Source organism: Dama dama, chromosome 15 (genome assembly GCF_033118175.1).
Source record: "Dama dama isolate Ldn47 chromosome 15, ASM3311817v1, whole genome shotgun sequence".
NCBI lineage: Eukaryota > Metazoa > Chordata > Mammalia > Artiodactyla > Cervidae > Dama > Dama dama.
In genome coordinates, this window is record NC_083695.1 from 56,811,408 (window position 1) to 56,831,414 (window position 20,007).

General features: G+C 38.7%; 1 protein-coding gene across 2 annotated transcripts in view; it reads right to left on the reverse strand.

The window, feature by feature from the left end:
* The window catches only part of RNLS (renalase, FAD dependent amine oxidase), a 267,915-nt gene that overhangs the window by 47,317 nt on the left and 200,591 nt on the right, over positions 1–20,007 (reverse strand). For both annotated transcript variants that reach the window (XR_009696103.1, XM_061162117.1), the window contains exon 5: positions 18,375–18,548. Coding sequence is in view for 1 of the 2 variants with exons in the window: in XM_061162117.1 (XP_061018100.1) it covers positions 18,375–18,548 (174 nt within the window). In the remaining variant the exon portion in view is untranslated. The remainder of the gene's footprint in view (positions 1–18,374; positions 18,549–20,007) is intronic.

Below are 20,007 nucleotides of genomic sequence, written 5' to 3' on the forward strand. Positions count from 1 at the left end.
TGGAAATCAATGGACTTAAAGCATCTCTTATTTCAGTTCTGAGCCCAAACTGGTTTCTTCTGTTTTCCCCTCTCAGGTTTTGATTATATTTCATTAATTCATTATTCAATTAACACGTATTTGAGAAGTTATATTAAGCACTGTGCCACAGGTGGGAGATACACAGAGGAGCAAAATAAGTTCAGTCTCATCATTCATGGACCTTACAATGTGAAGGTGAGACAGACACCAAACAAATGATTACACAAATCAATGTTTAGTTACTGCAAAATAAAATATAAAGTGTTATACTACCACATATAAAATAGATAATCAACAAAGACTTACTGTATAGCACAGGGAACTCTACTCAATATTCTGTAATAACCTATATGAGAAAAGAATCTGAAAAAGAATGGAAACATGTATATGTATAACTGAATCACACTGCCGTACACCTGAAACTAACATAACATTGTAAATCAACTATTCTCCAATATAAAAGAAAAATCAAATGAAAAAAATATAAAGTGTTACGTGTGTGTGCTCAGCTGCTAAGTTGTGACCGACTCTTTGCAACCCCATGGATTGTAGCCCACTGGGCTCCTCTGTCCGTGGGATTTTCCAGACAAGAATTCTGGAGTGGGTTCCCATTTCTTCCTCCAGGGGATCTTCCCAACCCAGGGATCAAACCTTCGTCTCCTTCACTGGCAGGCAGATTCTTTACCACTGAGCCACCTGGGAAGTCCCATAAAGTGTTACAAAAAGAGTATAATAGGAGTTCCGTGATTTTGATTGATAGATCTTTTTCAAATATATTTTATCTTCTGATTCTCTTAATATTATTATGAGGAAGGAATTCATAACTCCATTTTACAGATGACGAAGCTGTTTTGAGAGAATGTAAATGAACTGACTGGGGAAAAGCCAGTGGTAGAGCACTGACTCTAGATTGAGTACTTTTTGGTGACAACTACTCTGTTTTTTGTATGTCATTCTACAAATATTTAAAGACCCAGGAAGTTATAGAAGACTTAAATACACTCTCCTATAAAATTATAAGGCTTCCCAGGTGGATCTGGTGGTAAAAAAAAAAAAAAAAAAAAAATCCCCCTGCCAAGCAGGAGATGCAGGTTTGATCCCTGGGTTGGGAAGATCCCCTGGGGAAGGAAATGGCAACCCACTCCAGCGAGGTCACAAAGAGTCTGACATGACTGAGCGTCTAAGCACAGCATAGCACATAATCAGAAAAACCTAACCAATTTAGGGATTCAGGAATGACCTTTGTGAAAGTGACATTTAAACTAAGACATTGTAGGCAGAGAGAACAAAATGGACAATGGTTTTCAGTGGGAAAAACCATGGCAGGAACAAACAAAATGTGTGACTGGAGAGCTAAGTAAGATACGGAGGGAGGAGCCAGTGAAATCAGCATGTGCTAGATCAGGGGTTGGCAAACTAATCTGGCTTCCATGTGTGTTAGTAAATAAAATTTTACTAGAACATAGTCATCTTCATTTCTTTATATAATGTCTATGTCTTAGGTGAGTGTTAGTTGCTTAGTCATGTCCAACTCTTTGTGATCCCATGGACTGTACCCTGCCAGGCTTCTCTGTCCATGGGATTTCCCAAGCAAGAATACTGGAGTGGGTTGCTATTTCCTTCTCCAGGGGATTTTCCTGACCCAGGGATCGAATCTGGGTCTCCTGAATTGCACGCAGATTCGTTACCGTCTGAGCTACCATGGAAGCTCTGTGTGACACAGTAGAGCTAAGTAGTTGCAACAAGAGACCGTGTGGCTCACAGAGTCCAAAGTATGCACTATCTGCCCTTTATAGAAGGTTTGTGACCCCTGAACGAGATCATTCAGGATCTTGTAGGTCATGTTTAGGATCTGAGGTTTAATCCGATGTGCAGAGGGAAAGCAGTAAAGCATTCTGCGTAGGAAAGTGAAGGGCAAAACCAGATGTGTTTGAAGAAGATCATTCTGGCTACGTGATGAATGAACTGGAAAGGAGCAGTATGGAGACACCAGTTAAAACAAGATGGAAAAAAACAACAAAACAAAACAAGATGGTGCGTGGCTTGTGACTGCAGTGGTGAACAGAAGTGAGTTCAATGAAGGAAAATTAAAAAGCAAGGATAATTCCTGATTTGAGGCTAAAGGGGCTAAGACATTGATTGGTGGCTCCATTTGTGGAAACAGAGAAGATTAAAGGATGAACAAGTTCTGAATTTCGAAGGCAGGCAATCAAGAGCCAGTGCTTCACATGCTAAGTTTGATTATAACATACACAGATTTTTTTTTTTTAAAGGGGTAAAGTAACTCTTGTCAATCATATTCTGAATTCTACTTGCTTTCCAGGGCTGGAATAATCTTTCCTCTGTGATCCTTGCATCGGTTCCTTTAAAAATTCCATAGATTCTGCCCATTTAGCAAATGGGGCCACATTGAGTGGACTGCATACATTTCAGAATCTGTTTGGGAGAAGTTTTTTACTTTGGTTAAGACCTCCCAAGTTTTATGAAAACATCTATTTATCCTTAGTCACAAGGAGATTTTCAGCCTGTTGCAACTTTTACTGGCACTGCCAAAAGGAAAAAAAATGGAAGCATTTCAATAGCCCTTTAATTGGACCTACCGAGGTCCCCAGAGCAGGCGATTTGTCCTAACTCGCACTTGGTGTTCCAGGCCTTGCTGGAGTTCTTCTGCAGCATGTAAGAAAGTCCTGATTTTCTATGATGACAAACAATGAAAATGTCCCACTTTCCCAATACTCCCCAGCAATAAGCAGTCATCCCTTATTATACATTGTTATTCTGGCCTACTCAGCATCATGCCCTATATGAAATTTTGTGTGTTAAGTGGTATTATGATTGGACTCTTTTCCTGGAGTTGGGCAAGGTTTTTCCTTTGCGCCAGCATGCTGGTCTGCTCTAAGGATACCACTTTATCACCATAGTTAGCTGCATAATTCAGTTCAGCTTTAGATCTGCAACTGTTCAAAAGGATACCATGAACAGATGAAATAAGTATCTAGACTGGAGGGTTTGACCTAATATTTGCTCTAGTTCATTTGGCACATTAAAGAGAAGGTTTTGCCTTGACATTATAAAATGCTGAATTTGAACAACTGAGACTAATCAGATGAAGTTTTTATTTATGATTGTGTCAAAATATTTCTGGTCCTTTCCACAGAAGAAATTAACTGGTTTACTGTGGACATTCTTATCTCCTTTACTAATAAGACCAGAAAAATTATTCTTCTTATTATATCTTGACAAAAAAAATATTGAATCTGAATATTTTACCCAAAATTCTTAAATCAAATAGACTATAGTCTTTATGATATTGTTAGCTACTCCTGATAAACCAATATTAGGAATATAGATAGTGGAAAAGGGGACAAACAGGCATGCTATTTGTAATACAAAAGAGTGGATTAGGTTCAATTGAGCTCAAGGTTCTAAAATGCCTTTCTTGAATCTATTAAATAATGTAAGAATATAGAATATCAACAAAAAGAACTCACTAGGTATGTATATAATAGAAATCTATTTCAGTGAGGAAAACTCTATTTTTAAATTCAAGGGTGCTTCATTCTTACAAACATGAGTTTGGAATATTTTATACTGAAGAATTCCCTTAGTCCCACAGATCAGTTATAAATATTAATGGAATTTCAACAGATTCTTTTCAGATTCTGATGTTTAATATTCATTCATATTATGTAGGGAATTCAAAGTCCTATACCGTACATGTAGATTCTTCTCATTATCTAAATGAGCACATATATAAAGTCTGTAGGAGTGATGATTATTAAAAATAGCAGGGCCCACATATGATCTTAAAGGGCATATCAAAGCCTTCTCAGCTCACTTAATTACAGGAAAGTCACTGTTAATAAACCAAAGGATTCTTTAGGCTAAATTGACTCAGTAATGTCACATCTGGGCAAAACGAAGGATTCTGGATAGAGTTAAAAATACTAACTGTTTTAAAGTATTTATGAAACACAATGAAGTGATATCCTGTGGTGAGATTTTGCAGTCAGACTTGGAAAATTGCTCCTGAATTAGTCTTAGGCCTTTGATTTGCTGATGACTTACTTTACAGTATCTAACTCTTCTCTGATATGCTGGAGTATAAATTTGGGGGGAATGATTCAAAAAGTGATTGGAGATTCCATAAAAAGAAAGAATCATATTTAACTTAATGTTCTCTGAGTTTCACACCTTATTTGAGAAATGAGTTATTGTTTAACTACTCTAATGTGTAACTGTTATGATTTTTAACAGAAGATAATATAACTAAACTTGCACTATTGGCATTTTCCTTCCCTTTTCTCTTTCTTAAAAAAAAAAAGAAGTTTGTATAGCCGATAGACTGAAATCATAAAATAATTATGTGAGAACAACTATAGAGACAGCATTTACTGTGTGTCTCCAGGAAGCAAGGCCTGGGACTAGGAGTTTCAGATATACTTCTTGTTGCTGCTCAGCTGCTAAGTCATGTCTGACTCTTTGTGGCCCCACGGACTGCAACACACCAGGCTTCCCTGTTCTTCACTCTATCCAGGAGATTGCCCAAATTCATGTCCATTGAATCAGCAATGTTATCTAACCATCTCATCCTCTGCCGCCCACTTCTCCTGCCCTCAATCTTTCAGCATCAGGGTCTTTTCCAGTGAGTTGGCTCTTTGCATCAGGTGACCTACATATTGGAGCTTCAGCTTCAGCGTCAGTCCTTCCAATGAATATTCAGGGTTTATTTCCTTTAGGATTCACGTTTCAACCCTTATTACATTTCTAGGAGATACTATTAACTTTACAGTACAAATAAGTGAAGCTCAGAGAGACTGAGAAACTTACTCATGGTCACAGAGCTATTAGGCTGAATCACATGAAAATGTTTGCTGTTATTTGACCATTTTAAATTACAAAGGCAGCAATATAATATAGTTCAACCTAATCCTAAGTATAGATTTATAATTTGAAACTAGGTCTGTGTGATTGCAAAGTCCATGTAACCATGTAACCAAACCATGCTGGATAATAATACTGGCTATTTTTGACCATCCGTGATAATAAAAACCAAATCATGAATTATACAATAAGGAATTCACCATTCACCAAGTTTGGATTAATATAAACTCATTTGTGGCAAAATTCCTATGCATGATATCATTTTAATGCCACTGTGATATAAAAAAGAGATAACTGCTAAACCATGGATGAGAAATGGCACATTCGCAGAACTTATCACATATTTTCTAAGTTAAATATCTCAGCTGGAGCACAGTTGTTTTTTAACCACTTAAAAAAAATCTTTCACGAAAAGAACAGTGGATGCTTTGAAGTGTAACCTTGGAAATCAAGGTCTGTGTTACAGGGCATCACTCAAAGCAGATGCATATTCCCCAGAGACCAGGGTAAAACTGTTACCAAGAATACTTGAACTTCTTTGGGAAGAGAACTTGACAAAATTTCCATGTCTTACTGGCAATACCTCTAATACTATGTAGTCAAACATTCCTGATGTTATAGGCATGGGACAGAGTCTTCATAAGAGGTTTCTGATCATTCTAATTACCAAGAGTTCACATAGATTTTTCTAAGGCTTCCAGATTTGGCAATTAGAGAGCTCATTCATTTTATACGATTTAAAGGGCAGTGGTCACAGATACCTAGGCTGTCTTAGGGATGAACAATTTGCTGACTAGTCATTGCTTTGCCTTGCCTGCTAAGTGGGTGACCAGTGCTGAAGCATTCATTCTCAGTGTTTATTTTGGGACAAGGGAAGGGCATCTTGGAGCTGCATTAAGGATGACTGGCTCAGCAAATATTTCCTGAGCACCAAATACACATTCCTGCTAGGTTGCGATGTTAGCGTCTATCTCTTATTTTCAATCTTGATGAAGATAAGAGGGATCAGTTGACGGATAGTGTGTGGGATAGACAGTGGCATGTATTCTCACTAAAGAATAGAGCTTCTAATCTAGAGAAAGCAGCAGGCTCTGCAAACAGGGCATATCAATTCTTTAGCCCATTAGACATTTAGATTGATCTGAGAAAGAATTCTTGACAGTGAGAAAAATGGTGAAATCTTTTCTGAGAGAGCTCTAGGCAAAGGAAAGTTTCCATTTCTTTGGGACAGTGCTGCAGTCCCAGCTAAAAATGGACCAGAAGGAAGACTTGTCAAGCTCTCATCCAGTTCAACAAGTCTTTATTGTCTCTCAGGACCTGAGGCTCACAAGCTGTCTGAGAGTTACACAGTTTTACAAGACTATTCTCAACTTGCAAAGGTTTTGAGATGCCTCCAGAATGATGAAAACCAGGCTCTTGTCTGGGAAGCAGAGCAGAGCACATCATTTTGAGCTCTGGCTTACAACCCAGGGTGTTGACAGGCTTCACTTCAGCCTGCAGTCAAGACTTAACTTCAAGAGACTTCGAAACTGTTCAGTCCCACAGAGAAAGCCTTTTCCCACTTTCCAGCTCTCTCAACAGACTGACTTGGTTGCAGGTATCATGGAAACAGTAAGTTGAGCTTGCTTTATTTGAGGTCCAGGGATGAGGAATTCTGTCTGGATTCAAAATAAGGTTCTCAAATAGATGTGAGGTTTTCCATACATACAGCAGACTCCAATTTTCTGCACAGGAACTAACCTGAAGAAACCATCAAGTTCCTAACTCTTTTCATGCGAAAGCTTCCAAAATGTGCCTGGACTATGTTGATTTATAAAACAACTCTCCAGCAAAAAGCACACATCAATTAAAGCAATTGTTCAATCCAGAACTATGTTGGGGTGGTAGAAACTCATGGCGGAGGGTCCACAAAATAAGTTAGATAGCAAACGAGTTACAGACCTACATTGCCACCCCTCAGGTCAAACCAGAGCCTCACACTGTCTAGTTTTCTCTTTCTTTTTTCTCTTCTTTGTTCTTTGCCCTTCTCCTAGTCAAAGAATATCAGGAATTTTTCCCTCAATTAGGCAAAACAATTTAGGTCTCCTTGCTTTCACTCCCAAACTGGAATTTAATCTCTCCCTAGGTACTTGGCAGACAGAAGAGCCATCACTTCAAAAGATCATAATTATAAATAGCAAAAATTAGATGGCATTACATTGAATGTAGCAGTGCCTTCCTTAGATGATAGCTACCTACCAAGTCACCTGACCATTGTTAGTGAAGGGGTCAGATGGACTGGCGATTCCCACCTGTGCACCTCCGCTGATTTTTTTCCCTTGTTGATGTACACTGGCCTTCCTCACCTCCTTACAAAGCCAAAAGAGGGTTTCCCTTTGCTGTTTCTTAATTGGCCGCAGTGATAGTAGCCTCTGTTTTCTGTTGCTCTCATCTATAACCTGTAAATTTCAGATCCATACATTTATTCATCATATACAGTCATCTGATTCTCATTCCCGTCTTCTCTCCCTCATTGCAGATCCAAACTACACTCAGTCACCAAAACACCTGAGTCTCGTGTTCTGGACCAACTCTTAGCCAACCTGAAGGTCAGTCTCAGCCTGAGAGCCACAAGTTTAGGCCAATACCACAAGTGAAAACACTGCTCTCAGAGGGCAGGCAGAACACAGAGCTGGAATGTTGGCCCAGGAAGGGACCTACACATATAAAGTTGAAGATTCTCTTCTTAGTGTGGATGCTATACACATCTGCAATTTGTTCACAGAAATACCAGGCAACTGTAGACTCCAGACTTTATTTACACTTTTGTTCACTGCTTCTTGGACATTTCACGACTTACTGTTTGCATTAATTGAATTTTTTAGCAGCTCCAGGAGAAAGTTAAATAATAGGCCATGCTAAAGTTTCTAATTTTTTTATGAATTGAAATGTTCCATAGTCTCCATCTTTCATTTCCTCATCTAAAGAAAGAAGATTGTTAGGCTTGTGTTGACAAAAGATCTTAGGTCTAAAGCATCCTTAAAAATGATCATAATATTTTCATGAGGCAACGTGACTCTCCCCAGTTTTGATCACACATGTGAGTTGATGCTCTCTGTACCGTATATATCAGTGCAACCATTTATATTTATGAGCACTCTTAGTTGATTTCAAGTCACTAGTCCAACAAAGCCTTAATGTATTGATTTCTTTCAAAATTTCTCATATGAGAAATGTTATGTTTCGTGAGGGCAGAGTCTATAGCATCCTCATTTACTAGCACAGTGCCCAGCAAACAGAGGCATCCAGTACATATTTGTAAATACTTCTTCAATTGAATAGACTGAGAATGGAGAACACATAAACACTTGTGAATTCAATTTTCCTGAAAGAAATGCCCATAAATTTTTTTTTCCCAGTAATATACTCCTTAGGATATTTTTAAGGTTTAATTTTGTTGTTATATATTTATATATAACATTTTCCACTTTCACACACAAAAAATTTTTTCCCAGTAATATACTCCTTAGGATATTTTTAAGGTTTAATTTTGTTGTTATATATTTACATATAACGTTTTTCACTTTCCACATTTTCTACTTTCTCTCTGTCTCTGGCACTGATTTTCATATGAGTTCACTTGCTTGGCAAGTGGGAAGACAAGTGTTATCATGAAGGTAAATCTTTCCTATTGAGGACAGCCTGATAGGGAAATCAGAGGTTGAAAGGGATCTTTTTGTTTCTACTTTGTGTGCAAATGTTCTCCTTACAAAATGAACTGAGTTATTTCATTTTCTAAAGAAAACCCATTTTTGATTTTCAAAGTGGCAAATGTTATGTGAAATAAGATTCATCTATTTTATAATTTGTACCAGTTACCTTAAATGACAGCATATGAGTGCTCATTTTTATGTATATATATGTATATTATATAAGTACATTCATATATCACACACATATATGTATACATACATATATATTTTTTTCTTCCTGAGAGAACATCTCAAGATTTGATATTACAATCATGTGATACTCTGTGGCATTGTAATAGTGAGATGGATGTTTGTAATTAGTCCTTGACTGCTGTTTATTAAACTGCCTTAACAGATTTATATGGACAGCATCAGTTACATAACTGAATTACAAATGACTATGTCTATGATACAAAAGACACAATATTATGAATTTTGTAATTGGTTACTGCTTGCTATTTTAAGATGATGACTACTATTTTACCTGCAAGCTTGGTTTTTGGAGTTGATATTTTAAAACAAAAGTCTGAACTGGAAATCTGATAGTTTTCCATCATCACAATTCTTTTCTTTTCCTCCCTGCCATGTTTTCTTTCCCTTTTCCTTTTTTTGTTCTACTTATAAAGTGTTACCTATCTAGACTGCATTCTCTGCAAGTTTAAGGACAAATAACTCCATAGTGTTTCAAATGCAAAAGCAGACATTTCACGTTGTCAACTGCATGGCTATTGCTTAGTTAGAATAATCATGAACTCTCCTCTTAAGTGAACACAGTAAAGTAGTGAAAGTTTTAGTCACTCAGTATGTCCGACTCTTTGTGACCCTATGGACTACAGCCCTCCAGGCTCCTCTGTCCACGGAATTCTCCAGGCAAGAAAGCTGGAGTGTGTAGCCATTCCCTTCTCCAGGAGATCTTCCTGGCCCAGGGATCAAACCCAGGTCTCATGCATTGCAGGCAGATTCTTCACTGTCTGAGCCATCAGGGAAGCCCAAGTGAACATAAGGTGACTGGATTTGTGACCCCAAGCCCACCTCAGTGATTTATAGAACATAGTATTATGTTCTTATCTTTTACAGAGTTGATATAACAAACAGCTATATGGAATAATCTTTCTGTATCTTTTGTAAAAGAGCCTTTAAATGCATTATATTACTGTTTGTTATCAAAGATCCTAACAATACAACCCTTACATGTACAAATTCCATGTGATGAAAAAGTTTGTTCACTTGTTTTCTTTTTGGATGAGTTGGATTGTTTCCTTTAGTGAGATACTGAATGCCATGTAATTATGGTCATTGGACATCACATTTCTAGAGTTCCAAACTATTAATTTCTTCGTGGTCATTAACATTCTTCTAGATGGTGAACAGGGAAGGATGCTAAAATTCTGACTAATTATTTGAGGGTGAGTCATATATTTTATTTGTTTAAGCCACCCCAATTCCTATCTGTCCTGGTAACATAGGGTTGCATTCACTTAAGTTAGGCTTTTATATTTATTCCCTTTGCTTTGGAGAATATAATATGTAAATTAAAGATTGGAATTATTGATTATAATATTAGGTACATAGGAATGGACATTATTTGCTAAATGCTATATGAAGCTCTTCATATATTTGAGCCATCTTCAACCATTTAGGGTGGGTATTATTTTCCTCATTCTATTGATAAGTGAGCAGACAGTTTAAGTAATTTATCCAAGGTCATACAGCTAGTAAGTGGTAGAACTGAGTTCACTATAGGAAGTTTGACTCCTGGCCAACTTGACTCCAAATATAAGATGCTGGGAAGGACTCAGAGATCTTCTTAGGGGTATAAAGCCATATACATAGTTTTGAGTTATATATAGCTTAGGAGCTCTGTCCCAAAGATCCTAAATCCCTTGGAATTTCCTGGCTGACAGAAGTGTCTTTGTTCTAATGAAGCAACTCTTGGTGGGCTCCTGGTTGGCTTCAGGATGGGGGCTGGTCACCAGAAAGACCAAGCCATGATTATAAGCCAAGAACTGTCAGCCCCACTCCTTATCCTCCAGGAAGGGAGAGGGGCTATATTTGAGTTCTTGATTGATCATGCCTACATGTTGAAGCCTCCATAAAACTCTCAGTAGTATGTAGTTCAGAGGGCTTCTGGTGAACACATCCTTCCTAGAGGTGTACATCCCAACTCCTCAGGGAGAGATGGTCCTGTACATAGGACCCTCTGGACCTCCCTTGCGTACCTCTTTATCTGGTGTGTGCTATATTATATCCTGCGTGTTTGTGTGTATGTGTGTAGTATGTGCTCAGTCACTTCAGTCATGTCCAAATCTTTGTGACTGTATGGACTGTAGCCTGCCAGGCTCATCTGTTCATGGGATTCTCTAGGAAAGAACACTGGAGTGGGTTGCCGTACCCTCCTCTAGGGGAATCTTCCCGACCCAGGGATTGAACCCATGTCTCTTATGTCTCCTGTATTGGCAGTTGGGTTCTTTACCACTAGCGCCACCTGGGAAGCCCATCTTATCCTTTATTACACCATAAACTGGTAAGTATAAGTAAGTATTTCCCCAAGGTCTGTGACCCGTACTAGAAACTTATCAAATGCAAGGAGGGGTCATGGGAACACTGGTCGACAGCTTGAAACGTGCGATCTGAAGTGGTATCTGAAGCAGAGGCAGCCTTGTGGGATTGAACCCTTTGCCTGTGGGCTCTGCTGCTAACTCCTTAAAGACAGTGTCAGAACTGAACTGACTTGTAGGGCACCAAGTAGGTGTCGCAGAATTGCTTGAGGTGTGGAAAACCCACACATCTGGTGTCAGAAGTGTTGTGAGTGTGATAGCAGAATGAGAGTAAAGGAGAAACACACAGGAGTGTGTTTTCTACACAGGATGTAAATGTCTGTCACTGATCCCACTGCTCCCTTTACCCTCTGCATGACACACATGGCCAGTTGTTGGTAGGCATTTTCTATCAAGTCCAGAGCCAACCTTGGAATTGCTCTTAGTTTCTGCCCCAGGTAATGACTGTTTGTTGAATGATTGGCACTTGTGTTGAAATCTATTTATCATCTATGTAGGTCTAATGAACCTCTTTCACAGAAGGATTTATGTTAAGTGCTGCAGCAGAAACTTGCTAGATGTTCATCAACCTGCTTTTTTACTCTTCCTACATACATGGGTAGACTACAACTCCAGCTTCCCTTCCAAACAGGTGTGGCCATGTAACTGTTCTAACCAACAGAATGTAAGCCCTCCTGATGTGCACTAAAAGCAGTCTGTGTGTTCTCCTCTGATCTTTTTCTTAACCACTGATTTGATTTCTATGAGCACAGTGACTCTGTAAGCCACCTGATGAAGCTGGCTGAGTCAAAAGATGGAAGGAGTCTGCGTCTCTGAATAACCTCTCTGATGAAAGCTACCCATTAATCATAAACATCTGTGTGGGTCTTATGAGAATAAGAATCAAACTTCTGTTATGCTCAGACGACTCAACTTTTTGTGTTTGTTACAAAAACTAATGCTACAAAACAAAGGTCATACAAGATAACATTATTATCATGTTTCAGAGCCAGAATTTGAATCTGAGTCTTTCAAATTCTTCCCACAATGATAATCTTATTGATAATTTAAAAAATTATCCACGTTAATGATAATTGCTTGTTGTTAAGTTGTTAAGTCATATCCAACTCTTTTGTGACCTCATGGACTGTAGCCTGCCAGACTCCTCTAACCGTGGGATTCTTCAGGAAAGAATACTGCAGTGGGTTGCCATTTCTGTCTGCAGATCTTCCCAAGAGATTGAACCTGAGTTGCCTGCATTGGTAGGCAGGTTTTTTTTTGTTTGTTTGTTTGTTTGTTTGTTTTTACCACTGGGCCACCAGGGAAGCCATTAATGATAATTAATATTACCTTATTTCAGACTGTATTTCAACCTAAACTGTCTCCAGTTACAACCCCACCAAGCTTTGAGTTTATCTGCAACAAGTCTTCTTCTACCTCTAAAAGACTCAGTATCTTCCCACTGATGACTTTAGGACTAGACTTACACATCTTCTTATCTGGCCTACAATTCCTGCCCAGGTATGAAGTAAAAATGGTGATATCAAGTCAGATGACTTCAAGATACCTGACCATGGGAGATTTTATTTAGGCACCAACCTGCTAATATCCCACAGAAATTGTTCCCCAGCACACACTTGGGAAAGTCCGACTTGATGTCAACATTTGTGCTTTGTAAGGTGAGAGGGTGTCTTTTCTATAGGAATGTCTTTTAATAGGATAATAGGTACTGAGATTCTCTAAAACAGGGGTAAAGTCAGTAGCATTTTGCACACTTGATGACAGAGCCCCCTCCTAAAGGGCATATCAAGGAACTGATGTCCCATTGAACATATTTTGGAAAGCACAATCCTAAGTATATTGAATCATACTCATAATCATTGGTGTGGGTCTAATACTTGGCATTTAGCTCCTCTTTTCCCAAGGAGACTTTTGTTTCTGGTTTGTGTACTATCTATTCCTGACACTTGACAAACGATTATTCCTTGACCTTTGTCTGGTTTGGGCTACTAACCCTTTACCCTCTGGCTCTCTTCAAAACTTGACAGCAGACTTCATTTTGTGAACTCAAATCTGCCACCCTTTGTCTATTTTGTTGCTTCCCTACCTGACAGAACACAAATGTTCCCCTTCTTTTGTTAAGTACGTGTATTTATAGTATGAATTTTTGGTTCAATCAAACACCCCCAAATAAAGGCTGAAGTTGGGTAGTGTTAGTAACATAAAGAGACAATTCTTACCGGTTTACTTAAATACCAGCATAAATAAAACTTAGTGGAGTTACTTATACGGACATTTATATTATGTGAATTCAAATAGATATACTTAGCACCCTGGCCCCAGAGAGTGAGAAAAAATTGTTTAAATGTATTTATTTATTTTTGGCTATGCTGGGTCTTCACTGCTACAGGGGCTTTTCTCTAGTTGTGATGAGTGGGGCCTGCTCTCTAGTTGTAGTGCACGGGCTTCTCATTTTGGTGGCCTCTCTTGTTGCAAAGCATAGGCTCTAAGCAGGTGAGCTTCAGGAGTTGCGGCTTGCAGGCTCTAAAGCACAGGTTCAGTAGTTGTGGCCATGGACTTAATTGCATGTGGGATCCACCTGGACCAAGGATCAAACCCTTGTCTCCTGCTAACAGGGGCCCTCCTATAATTTAAAATTTGCATAATCCAAAATTAATTTTTCATAAAACTGGCAAAGGAAGGAAGGTATTTCTTTGCTGTCTGAAGTGGCATCACCATGGTGCACCATGCAGCAAAAACATGGTTCCCAAATACCTGACCCTCAAGCATTAAAACTGTGTGATTGTTTATATATCAAAAAAAAAGTGTGGGGTTTTTTTTTTTTTTTTTTTTTTGGTATTTCTATGGTTTAAAAGGGCTTCCCAGATGGCACTAGTGGTGAAGAATCTGCCTGCCAGTGCAGGAGATGCCAGAAACTTGGGTTTGATTCCTGGGTCAGGAAGAACCCCTGGAGGAGGAAATGGCAACCCTCTCTAGTATTCTTGCCTGGAAAATTCCATGGACAGAGGAGCCTGGAGGGCTACAGTCCATGGCATCACAAAGAGTTGAACATGACTGAGAATGCATGTGTGTACACATACATGATTTCAAAAGCTGCCCATCTTGTGAGAACTTATTAATATTCTTATGTTGTACTCTTTCAAGTTTGCATAACTCTGATTTTATAAACTGGCTACTGCATTGTAGTGGTACTTTCACTTACCATCCTACTCCATTTGCACAGAGATTTACTCTGTTAGGCCATATGACTGCTATTTCTTTCTTTCCTGTGCACCTTTCATAGTAGAAAATATCATTCTGGCCTACAAATGCAAACTCACAATTTCATCTGGCCTCACCCAAATAAACTGAAATCTATTGAATGCTAACAAAATGTTATACTGAATTTACTGAACTTTAAGTCACTCTTCAAAATATCATGTAGTTTTTAGGTATTTTCAAAATAATTTTGAATATACATGATTCTTATCTTGATGTGTCAACTTTACAACCTTATCTCCCACATGAGACATGAATCTACTTGAAGAGAATGGAAATTATTTGTTGCCAACCCAGCATCACTATTTTCTTCTTTCTTCCCCACAAACTCATATTTTATTCAGGTATCTACTCTTATGTGGGGGGTTTCCCAGGTGGCTCAGCAGTAAAGAATCTGCCTGTCAATTCAGGAGACTCAGGAGACGTGGGTTCAGTCCCTGGGTGGAGAAGATCCCCTGGAGGATGAAAAGTAAAGGGAAACCCACTACAGTATTTTTGCCTGGAAAATCCCATGGATAGAGGAGCCTGGTGGGCTAGAGTCCATGGGGTTGTGAAGAGCTGGACATGACTGAGTGACTAAACACACATGCATGCACTCATATGACTAAAGGGAAGATGATCCTAATATCAGTTCCAGGAGAATATGTTGATTTGTCTGTAGGATTGTAATGGTAGTCCCACCCCCGCTTGTGTGGCAGTGATTGGTTTCAGACTTGTGAGTAACCTACGATGGTCTATAACACAATTATGACCTATAATACAAGATAGTCAGTTGAGAGGTTTCTGGAAGGATTTCCTTGATCTCATAAAAGGACAGAGACAGTAACAGTCCTTATTCCTCCTAAGCATGTTGCTGGGTCTGGATGTGACTCCAACAATTATTGCCATCTTGCTACCACTCCTCTGAGGATGTCAACATTAAGAATGGAAGAGAGCATTTCTCTGATAATGAATGATGTTGAGCATCTTTTCATGTGTTTGTTAGCCATCTGTATGTCTTCTTTGGAGAAATGCTTGTTTGCTTCTTTGGCCCATTTTTTGATTGGGTCATTTATTTTTCTGGAATTGAGCTGCAGGAGTTGCTTGAATATTTTTGAGATTAATTCTTTGTCAGTTGCTTTGTTTGCTATTATTTTTTCCCATTCTGAAGGCTGTCTTTTCACTTTGCTTATAGTTTACTTGGTTGTGCAAAAACTTTTAAGTTTAATTAGGTCCCATTTGTTTATTTTTGCTTTTATTTCCATTATTCTGGGAGGTGGGTCAAAGAGGATCCTGCTGTGATTTATGTCAGAGAGTGTTTTGCCTATGTTTTCCTCTAGGAGTTTTATAGTTTCTGGACTTACATTTAGATCTTTAACCCATTTTGAATTTGTTTTTGTGTATGGTGTTAGAAAGTGTTCTAGTTTCATTCTTTTACAAGTGGTTGACCAGTTTTCCCAGCACCATTTGTTAAAGAGATTGTCTTTTCTCCATTGTATAGTCTTGCCTCCTTCGTCAAAGATAAGGTGTCCATAGGTGTGTAGATTTATCTTTGGGCTTTCTATTTGGTTCCATTGATCTATATTTCTGTCTTTGTGCCAGTACCATACTTTCTTGATGACTGTAGCTTTGTAGTAGAGCCTGAAGTCAGGTAGGTTGATTCCTCCAGTTCCATTCTTCTTTCTCAAGACTGCTTTGGTTATTCGAGGTTTGAGATTCCATCTCACGCCAGTCAGAATGGCTGCTATCCAAAAATCTACAAACAATAAATGCTGGAGAGGGTGTGGAGAAAAGGGAACCTTCTTATACTGTTGGTGGAAATGCAAACTAGTACAGCCACTATGGAGAACAGTGTGGAGATTCCTTAAAAAACTGGAAATGGAACTGCCATATGACCCAGCAATCCCACTGCTGGGCATACACACTGAGGAAACCAGAATTGAAAGAGACACATGTACCCCAATGTTCCTCACAGCACTGTTTATAATAGCCAGGACATGGAAGCAACCTAGATGTCCATTAGCAGACGAATGGATAAGGAAGCTGTGGTACATATACACCATGGAATATTACTCAGTCATTAAAAAGAATACATTTGTATCAGTTCTAATGAGGTGGATAAAACTGGAGCCTATTATACAGAGTGAAGTAAGCCAGAAAGAAAAACACCAATACAGTATACTAATGCATACATATGGAATTTAGAAAGATGGTAACAATAACCCTATATGCAAAACAGAAAAAGAGACACAGAAATGTATAGAACAGTCTTTTGGACTCTGTGGGTGAAGGCGAGCGTGAGATGATCTGAGAGAATAGTATTGAAACATGTATATTATCACATGTGAAACAGATCGCCAGTCCAGGTTTGATGCATGAGACAGGGTGCTCAGGGCTGGTGCACTGGGATGACCCAGAGGGATGGGATGGGGAGGGAGGTGGGGAGGGATTCAGGATGGGGAACACATGTACATCCATGGAGGATTCATGTCAATGTACCAGTACAATACTGTATAGTAATTAGACTCTAATTAAAATAAATAAATTAAAAAAAAGAAAAAACTCTTAAAAAAGAAGAATAGAAGAGAGCAGAGATGGATAAATCCTAGGTCCTTGAAGATACTGCTCTTTTATTGACTCAATCAGTCATGAAGTCTCCCTAGCTTCTTCCTTCTAATGTATCAGATTGGGCTGCCATAGACTGGATGGCTTAAACAACAGACATTTACTTCTTTCAGTTCCTGGCGAAGGGAAGTCCAGGCTCAAGGTGCCGGTTGGTTTGGTTTCTGGTGAGGACTCTCTTTCTGGCTCACAGACAGAAGGTTTGACATATAACATGAGAAGATCAAGGGCTATTTTCCTTTTCTCAGAACAAAGCAGTTGTCGAGTTAAAAATGGTTAGTCCGTTGCTGTTACAGGGCATTTCATGAACTGCTGATTGTACATATATGTGATATCATGTTAACATAAACAGGCCAGCCCTTAGGGAGTTTTAAGTTATAAAAGAAACATTTTTCTAAGATCATGTGTTCTGATATAAAAACCATACTCCAGCCCAGTTCTGTCATTATAAAGTTCTGGCAAGCCAAGAGACGTTAGTTGGTGATTTTATCAGGCAAAACTTTTAACTAAAGCTTGATGAAACCATCACTGCACCATAAAACACCATAGCAAATTGCAGTGATGATTCTTTTTAAGAATTCAGTCATTTTAGATCATTACGGTTTCTTCCACAAAAAGTAGTATCTTAGTGATCACTACAATTCTACAAATAAGAATATGCTTTCACCTTTCGGACCAAAAGGAATCAGTTATGCTTATTCTTGCAATTCAAATCTAATTTTACTATCTTCAACAAAAAGGGTGCAGTGTAGATTTTATCCTGTCCTAGTAAAGCTCATAGGAAACATTTAACCTATTATTTTAGTTACATTGTATACAAAGTAATTTTATGTAGTCTTCTAGATGAACATTAAATAAATAAAATTATATAGAAGTGAAGGATTTTCATAATATAGTAAAATTCACTTTTTATATCTAGCCTGGGAAGTGGAAAGAGCAGTACTCATCAAATTTTAAAAACAAAACCAAATAAACAAAAAACAAACTCCATCAAGAAACAAATGATGAGAGATCCATTTGCATATAGATGGATCCATATTAAAGCAATAGAAACTTGGGCCATTTTGAAATCTTAAACCTTCTGACACTATTTTCATAAACTCAAGTAATACAAACCATGTGGTGAATGATTTTCTGAAAAACTTTGCTGGTTTCACTGTGTATTTTATTATTGGCCAAATGTGACATTAAATTTTATCCCCCGTGGCTTGGAGTTAAATGCTTGCTCTGTTCAGAATGGCAACACTCAATTAAACAGCATTTTTCATGATCTACACCCACCATTGTTACTGTATTTAAGGGAAATAATGGGGGTACTGACCTATATTGCGTTTCTTATTGTCAATGGCGATGAAGCGAATGCAGGGATTACTGGTGATGTACCGCCCAGCCCAAGGGACATCAATCTTCGTGCCAGCTTCATAAAAGAGGCCCAGAGCGTAGCGAGAGGAGTAGCTCACAGACTCCAGTTGCTGCCTTTGGCATTCACTCATTACTGTGGAAGAAAAAGTACCGGGCATCAAACCTGAAAATGTCATCTTTCCTTTCAGTACATCAAATACCACACTCCTTTACACCAGTTCCAACTGTTTTTACTGACTCCATCTCACTTACGATGAATTTTGAAAGGTAATGTAAAATAGCATCCGCTCTAATTTCTTTGCAGGATGATTACTGTCCTTGGCACACTTGTTTTCATCACACTGAAGGTCCAAACTCTTTATAGACTGGCATTTAAAATGTCTCTGAGTCTGACACTAAGTTGTTTTTCTAGCTTTGTATCCTAGTAATTATCCTGGGACTGGCTGGCAACATTGCAACATGATAGATCCCATACACTGAGCACTTATTGTGGGTCAGGGGCTTTGCCAAACATGTAACACGAGCGTTTCACTCTATCCAGCAATCACCATACGAGGCAGGTACTATTCCCATGTTATAGGAGGAGACTGATGATTTATCTCATGGACCTCTTACGTTCTTCCACGTCATACAGTCATTGTTTGCTTGGCATCTTTCTGCCAGTTGATTAGCATAGTTTCTGGAGCACAGGGACTACACCTTAGTCTTTTTTTGTTACAGTCCTCTCCCCTACTCATTACAAAAATACAAAGGATGAACGTACAGAGGGATAGAAAGGCAAACAAGACATGCAAAATTAGTTAAAATGTAGGAGGTAAATAATCAAAAAATGGAAAAATACTAGGAAATGAATTAGGCATGTTTGGGTTCAAAACCCAATTCTACCACTTAGTAGGTAGGTGACCCTGGTCAAGCTATTAATACTTATTCTAACTATAGTTCTTGTCTATAAGTGGCAAAAATAGAGTGCATTAGCCTGTTGCGAGGATTACATGAATAATGCATATCACAATGCATGGCATATGATAAGTGTTCATTATTTTTTTTCTATTACAGAGAGAAAAATATTTAGGAAAATAGGACAATGTTCCATCCTGGGATGAAAAAGGAAAGAGCCCCCCTTACGTTTTAATCTCCATCTCCAATTTTCCTATCTTTAAGGGTTTCAGGGAGCTTCTTGTTCATGTACTTGCATTAATAATTTGGGTTTTAGAGAAGGCCGTAGTTCTATTTTGAAGGCATAAGGCGAGCCAGTTCAGAAATGGAACATATGAAAAATTCTCATTTAATTGGTGAAAAATATCCTCCTCTGGTAGGCAAACCTCAAGGATGGTATGCTCTTGCTGCTAAGTCACTTCAGTCATGTCTGACTCTTTGCAACCATATGGACAGTAGCCCGCCAGACTTCTCTGTCCACGGGATTCTCCAGGCAAAAATACTGGAGTGGATTGCCATGCCCTCCTCCAAGGAATCTTCCCAACCCAGGGATCGAACCTGTGTCTCTGATGTTTTCCTGCACCCACAGGCAGGTTCTTTACCATTAGAGCTACCTGGGAAGCCACCTGGGAAGGATGGGGATAACTTTAGCCAAA